This window comes from Gossypium raimondii, chromosome 7 (genome assembly GCF_025698545.1).
Source record: "Gossypium raimondii isolate GPD5lz chromosome 7, ASM2569854v1, whole genome shotgun sequence".
Taxonomy (NCBI): domain Eukaryota; kingdom Viridiplantae; phylum Streptophyta; class Magnoliopsida; order Malvales; family Malvaceae; genus Gossypium; species Gossypium raimondii.
In genome coordinates this window covers 45791919-45799183 of record NC_068571.1, presented here as the reverse complement: position 1 = coordinate 45799183, position 7265 = coordinate 45791919, and the positions used below count along the sequence as shown (strand labels likewise).

The following is a 7265-nucleotide window of genomic DNA, read 5'->3' as shown; positions in this document are numbered from 1 at the left end:
CGCCCAAGGTGATGGCAATGCTTGTTCATCATCTTTTTATTCACTTGTTTAAATATATTTCCTTTTAGTTGTTTAAATTTTAAAAATGAGATAAAAAAAGATAAAACTATTGATCTTGATTTTACCATTAGAATTCTAAATATACTTTAAAAAAATATATTTTGTAGCTAATTTGGCAATGGGGTTTTTAAGTAATTGTTTCAGCCAGTGGCTGAAAAGGTCATTCATGTTTGATGACCCGATTGTTGAAATACAAGAACTAAGTACTTTAATTATGACTGATATTACCACCTTCAATATGGCACTTCAGCTTGAACCTTTGCTGCAGCTAAGAAGTCAGATCGTGGGAAGAAGAAAAGCACATTGTACTTCAGCCTTCAACCTTCATGCTTGGTTTGATAAGAGTATTGGAACAAATCGAGAGGGATGGTGTTGAGTGTTATGCACATTTTTAAAGTTTAGTGTTGTCTTTAATCGGAGCTTTGTCTTTTAACTTTTTTGCCGGTTGAATTCATAGAGTGAGAATGCCTCGAAATATTTGAACAAGTGAAACCATGATAAATTGAAGAGTTTGTACATTATCTAACTCGACCTCATGATGAGGAGTTTTAAGGTGGCCTCTTAGAATGAGCACTCCAATTACAAGTTATTATATATTTTTATATCTTGTTTAATTAATCAACTACACAAATTATTACAACTTTTGTAAGGTTTTGTGTATTTACAGAAAACATTATCCAATTACACAAATGTATAATGATAAATTTAATTATTAATGTTTAATCATTTTGTCACTTTAGTCTTCAACCTTCAAATTGTATTTTTATTGGATGCGAAACTAACTGATCTATTAAAATTTTAACGACATTGATATAACAACTTGTGTGACCGTCTATATGTACTTCAGTCATGAGTTAAATGCTCAATTTTTTCATGATTGTTGTTAATGCCCATATGTTTGATATTATCTCTTTATCTTGCTAGTAAAGGTATATAAAATGAAAACAATGAAAAAATAAATAAATTAAAGAGAAATTAAGTCAGACAAATTATTTTTAGCATAAAGATTTATTTGATCCTTCAACAAAAAATTATTTTATCTCTCCATCTAATTTTTTGCCTTTTTAACCCTTAAAACTTATACTATTTGTCAAATCACCCAAAATGAATTGAAAACTTAACAAGTTTGTTAACTTTACCGATTGCCACGTTAACAATTAATTAATTTTTAAAATTTAAAATTGAAAAAATAGAAATTTATTTTAAAAAATTATAAAAAACATGTTTTTTAAATTTTTTAAAAATAATTAACTTATGTCAAATTTTTTTTTCTATTTTTAGTGATTTGACAAATAATGCAAGTGCAAAAGCTAAAAGAGACGAAAAATTAAATTAAAAGTTAAAATAATTTTTTTTCATAAAATTGAAAGGCTAAATAAGTCATTATGCAAGGCGTGCCTTAACAACACTCTAGTGGTTAGGTTGAGTCGAGGACAAACTATTCACCTAAATTGGGTGACGTTGTTTGAACCGGATTATACTAACCGGTTGGACTAAGAATTAGTCGATAAACTGGTCTGATTAGAGGGGTTAGACCGGTTCCTTCGCGAACCAATACAAACTGGTTGAACTAGACTGAAAAGTCGATTGAATCGGTTGAACAAATTTTCTCTATTTTTTTAATATTTTTTAATTTTTATGAATTTTTTAATGAATTATTTAATCAAACGAGATGGAACTGGTTGAATTGAGAACTAGAAGTCTGGCTGGTTAGATCACAGGTCTGATTCTTAAAACTGAGTAGTATGATTGAATCCAAGGCAGGCGGATATGGATGTTATGTGTGATTGATTTGGCAAAGCTTCCAAAAGTTGAAGAGTTTGAGCAAAGCCAGTAGCCCTTAAGAGAGTAATAGCGCCTCCCTTACAATGGGAATTCTAAAATAGTTAAAAGTTCCATATTAAGTGGGCAATCTAACCACATGTAAATCACAATATAAAATCCTTCCCTAAAACCAAAAAGTTCCAACTTACAAGCATCTAAATTGCACACATTCGCTACTTTTACCTGGAGGAAGGGTCTGCCTTGCCACTTTAACGAACCAGTCTGATTCAGAATTCCAACATTCACCAGCCAACCAAATGTATATAACTTCTGCAAGTCAAAATGACATTGTTACTATGCATACTTTGTTTTTACTCACTAAAACATTGTCTCAGAGATCAATTATTTGTTTTCATGAAATTATATATATCTCCCTACAATAACAAAAGTAGGCCAGAACAAGCAACAAACTCAATTCTCTAGAGGTTTTTTTTGGTGAAAAAGTTCTTTCCTTGAAACCTCTTTCTCACAACTGTTTAAAACCATCTCTATTCAGAGTAGGCTTTAGCTCAGTACACACCATTGTTATTGAACAACTAAGAGGGTGTAGGTTTGAATGCACTTAAGCAAATTTTTTCCTTTGATTTAAGGGTTGGGGGGTCATGGATAGAAGTAAGTATTTTATTAGAGAAAACATCATCTTCAATAATCAACACTTATGTATATTCAAAACAGCATCTTCATGAGAGTATTTTTAGACTGAAGTTCGAACAAATATTAGTTTGCTTATTGGTATTTTAACATTGGTTCCATTATTCAACAAAGACTGCATGTGTTTTTCAAACTATTAAGGTAAGTTTATTTTCAATACCATCTCTTCTACAATATTTCCTTTTTGTTTCCTTTAATTTTTGTTTCATCAAGTTTTTTCTTTATTGCTAATTTTTTTTACATAATAATAATCAATTTGCTTTAAATAAAGAATGTAATTGAATTAAAGATAAGTTTAAAATATCTAAAATATATTTGAGTTAGAAATAGTTGACCTCCACCAAAACTCAAGTTTTTGTCTTTTATGGTTGCTAGTTTCATGATGATTGAGTCTTTAACTTCCAGTTTAATGGTCAGTAGGCTTTCAATCAACAAAAATGAGCCATCAATGACCTCTAAGCTAACGTCAGCAATAAGTTATAGCTTGCTGGGTTTCCAGCACATCCTACAACAAATTAGGAGGTAAACTAGGGGCCTACCATTCAATATTTTCCCAATGAAGGAAACTACCCTGGCCTCTAGCATTTGTGAATTTGTAAATAGCTCCATGAACTAGTCACAAGAAATAAAACATAGTCAAATATCAAATTTATTACCATAGAAACCAGACGAACCAAACACACACTGTCAGCTTCAAGAGTAGAATACCTTCATACCCTTCAAGAACCGGATCTTCAGACAAGAGAAGGGGAGTATCCAAATCAACAAATCTGCACACCATGTCTTCAAGTTAAAACTTGAAACAAATTACATTAAAATGCTAGTCACATTCATGGAAGCTGATATATAACATTGGCGAGCTATGGTTGTCATTTCTTTAACAAGGATGATGATACTCACTTGAAACATCCAAGGCCAGCAGCAAGATGACCAGCAAAGCCCATGGCCAACCTGGTTTCCACCATACCACCAATCATGAGATCCAGTCCCGATGCCCTAGCCAAATCAATAATTTCAAGAGCACCAAGGACTCCAACTTTAGCAAGCTTAATGTTAACAACATCCGCAAGCTCTCCCTTCACTATTTTCTTAACATCAGCTAAACTCCGACAGCTCTCGTCCGCTGCAACAGATACCCCATATTTGCTTTTTGCAAAATGAGTAACACGACCAAGACCTTCCCAATCATCTCTATGAACTGGCTGTTCAAAAAGAACAGGAGTCACTCCCATTTCTGTAGTGAAAAGAAAAACAATAAAGCCTTAAGATAGTTCACAATAGGTAATACACATTGTGCAGAATCTTATATTTTCTATCATACATTCTCTACCATGTAATTTTTCAAGAACTTCAATAGCCTCCTCAGGTTTATATCCCTCATTAGCATCCAAGATGAATGAACAATCAGGGTGAGCGGCACGAATTGCTTGTAAAACTTCAATGTCAGCTTTCAGGTTCTTTCCTACCTTAAGCTTCAAAGTTTTGAATCCTTGTTTGTGATACTTTGAAGCTAATGCAGCAGCTTCAGCCGGGGAAACAATAGGAATCTGCACATATAGAGGGCTGAAGCTGACAGATTGAAAATAACAATTATGTAAGAAACAGAAAAACAATGAAGGGAGAGAAACTGAACTGTTATATCAGTGATTATTGTATTTAAAGCTCCACCAAATAATCTCCACAGGGGTAGACCAATGCTCTTAGCAACTGCATCAATCAATGCCATCTCAATTCCAGCCCTAACCTTCAGATGCAAGAACAATCTAATTAACATATAAAGAACAACCAAAAACATAGAGAGGACTAAAAAAAACTTACTGAAGCAAACTGATGGCCAGGTAAAAGATCACCAATCTCCCCCAGCACTGCCTCAAGAGTCAAGAAAGAACAATTCTTGAGCATGTCACAGGCCCCCTTGGCTTTAGCCATAGCAGTAGGTTGATCCTCTGCAGTAACAAAAGGCAGAATTGGAGCCTCACCCCAACCAACACATCCATTTTTCAACTCGATCCTGATTGCCACGTTCTCCACTTTATCAAGCCTAGAAGTGGCTATGGTGAAAGGAGCAATCAAAGGAACATTTAGGGGTTTGTTCTCAGCTTTCTGAACTTCCACCGTGAAAGTTTCCAACAATTCCTTGAACCCAAAATTTGATGAAGAAGAAGTAACAGGGGCCTTCATTGAATTCTTGACATACAGATTGGAAAGGGGGAGCTGGAATTTGAGGGGTTCATGGGGTTTTGAGGAATTTAAAGGGGATTTACCGAAAAAAGAAAGGGCGAATTGAGACAACATTTCCTGGGGTTTTGTTTTGAGAGACTTGGATTGGTTTGAGGACTTCAGAAGCCACCATAACCATTGCAGATGATTACTGTTCCAAAAGGGTTTTGTTTGATCAACATGGTAAAAGTAGTTGAAATGAAATGCTTATTTTAAATTGAGCTTGTCAGTTTCCATGAGTTTGGACTTGGATGGATACATGTGTTTGGACAGTTCTCGCCGGCCACCTCCTCACTTTTCTTGTTCTAATCAAATATACATTAGCTAAAAATATTACCACCCCTGATTTTCAATTTTCATATTCACTTTGGAATTCACTCATTTAACCAACTAATTCTATTAACTAAAAACATTATTTTAATGATTTATTATGCATTTTTCGAATAAAAAAATACAAAATTCGAACCTATATTGCTTCTCTTCCTAAATTTGTTCTGCATTGTGATCATTATATGTTCTCCTTGGTACATTAATTGCCATCTATTTACAACATCATTTTCTTTCATGATTTTTTTATGATTAAAAATGAATCGAGTTTATTGGGAATATTATTGTGTTTTCATGCAGGTACATTGTCTATTCCATGTCATTGAGTCTTTTCCCGTTAGCTGAGTCTTGTTTAGTATCATTCATAATGTCTCAACGAGTCAAAACCTTTGATCCATCATCCAAAACGTTCTTGACAACCATCCTCACCTCCACCCATCCTTCATCAACCCAACCCTCTTTCCCAACCACCATCTTTTGACAATTGTTTCCCCAATCATGATGCCAAAACCCAATTTTACCTCCACTTTGCTAACCGATCCCTAATTCATGATCGCCTTATCGATGTAGAGTTCTTGAGAGAACTCGGATTCTCTCATCTACAAACATTTGCTTGTTAGGGTTGGTTAAATTTTCTCACCATAAATTACCCCGTTCGTCCAAACTTGGTCCGTGTTTTGTACTCCAATGCCACTTTTATTTGTGACCAACACACCGACATGATCATCGAGATTATCTCTTATCTCATGGGCAAACAAATTAACCTTTTACAATCTCTGTTTGCCTAATTTCTTTACGTTCCTGATGATGGCAATATCTATAAGGGCGGTCGAGCCAATTACATAGCTTTTGCAGTTTATAAGCTTGGCACACACCTACCCTTTCATGACCATTTACTTCACTTCATTTTTGCTTGGATGTGGCGGCCCATCAATAACCATGTTCATCTTCGTACCATTAACAGTTGGTGGCTTGCTTGTGCTCGTCACAATGTTCGTCCTCACCTTGACCACATTCTTTTTTAATGATATAACATTAATTATAGGCAAATTGCCCACCTCTTAACTCCCGGTTCGCTTCGAAATGTACTTTAGTTTCATTTTTGCGAAGCTTAATATAGATGTCACCATAGATCTTGGTGTTTGTATTTTGAGTTCTATTGGCAAGGAGACACTCTCTAATTGTGGTTATGAGTTCAAGGATGACCAATAGGTCAAGCAAGGGGTTGACTGCTACGCTTAAAATTCACAAGGTGACAGTCATGAAGAAGGCGATCACGACCACCCACATGGCGAAGAGCATGCTCCCGAGGCCCAAGGCGGTCCTGTAGATGCTCTGGCCTTAGCTTTGCCATTATGTCCTCACACTCTTGCGCTTCTCACCACTATAAATGGCGTCTTCGATCATGTCAACACATTTATCGGGCACTTAAATGCTTAGCTTAATGAGTTGTCACGTCAAGTAGACGTCCACTTTACCGAATTAGAGGAGCAAATAGCGATGCTCTTATCCCAATTTTTGCCTTCACCCCATCGGATCTTTGATAGGTGTTTTTATTTTATTTTGGGTGTTTATGGCTCTTTTTGGATTTGTTTAGCTTATGTTTGCTTTGGTTGGTAAATATTGTTTAGAATGTTTATGTTTCTTTTGGGACGTTAAGGATGATTTTCTATGGCTTGATGTTTTATCTAGAGGATGCTTTCTCATTAATCTATATATTGTTTATGCATACTTTTGCATTTTTTATTCTTGTGATTTCTCTTGTTTCTATTTTTTGTCTTTTCTTCCCATCAGCTTTAATTTTCAAATGCTTCTCTCTTGGTATATTGTACTTCAATTTTTCTCAATCTTTTTATATACCAACAAGGGAAGAAATATAGTAAAATTTGCACAATTACTTAAATCAATGGGAAAATATAATCTTCAATTTAAAAAGAATTAGTATTCATTCTTTGAATATTGATTTACAAAGGTTTTTTCTAAATGTTTTTATTATGAAATTTTAAACATTTTGTCAAAAATAATGTGTTCATAGAGTGTTCTAAAAAGGAGTATATCTTAAAACTAAAATTTGATTGAGGGAGAGTTTTGCAAAGTAAATTTTTTAAAAATTTTGTTATATAAAAAGGGAGATTGTTAGCTTTGATTTTCTAATGATTTGATATAACAAACTTATTTATAAT

At 34.2% G+C, this 7265-nt stretch overlaps 1 protein-coding gene across 5 annotated transcripts; it reads right to left on the bottom strand.

The window, feature by feature from the left end:
* Positions 1 to 1809: 1809 nt before the first annotated feature.
* Positions 1810 to 5064, bottom strand: LOC105788003 (L-Ala-D/L-amino acid epimerase). Of its 5 annotated transcripts, none has more exons than XM_012614677.2 (7): positions 4354 to 5063; positions 4169 to 4279; positions 3866 to 4082; positions 3436 to 3769; positions 3244 to 3305; positions 3075 to 3147; positions 1810 to 2154 (listed from the first exon to the last, which is right to left on the bottom strand). In XM_012614677.2, coding segments are annotated over exons 1-7 (1275 nt in total). In that variant the 5' UTR covers positions 4831 to 5063; the 3' UTR covers positions 1810 to 2153. The 5 variants fall into 5 exon arrangements, with proteins under 5 accessions (XP_012470131.1, XP_052489751.1, XP_012470124.1 ...); XM_052633791.1 differs by having other exon boundaries at positions 3252 to 3305; XM_012614670.2 differs by lacking the exon at positions 3075 to 3147 and having other exon boundaries at positions 4354 to 5064.
* Between the last annotated feature and the right edge of the window lie 2201 nt (positions 5065 to 7265).

Excerpts from the sequence above, each read along its gene's own strand:
- LOC105788003 (XM_012614670.2), bottom strand. The coding sequence starts at position 4,830 with ATGTTGTCTCAATTCGCCCTTTCTTTTTTCGGTAAATCCCCTTTAAAT. Across the intron at positions 4,280-4,353 it reads CTGGCCATCAGTTTGCTTCA|GTTAGGGCTGGAATTGAGAT; the intron begins GTAAGTTTTTTT and ends TTGCATCTGAAG. Across the intron at positions 2,155-3,243 it reads GGTTCTTGAAGGGTATGAAG|AAGTTATATACATTTGGTTG; the intron begins GTATTCTACTCT and ends TTTGACTTGCAG.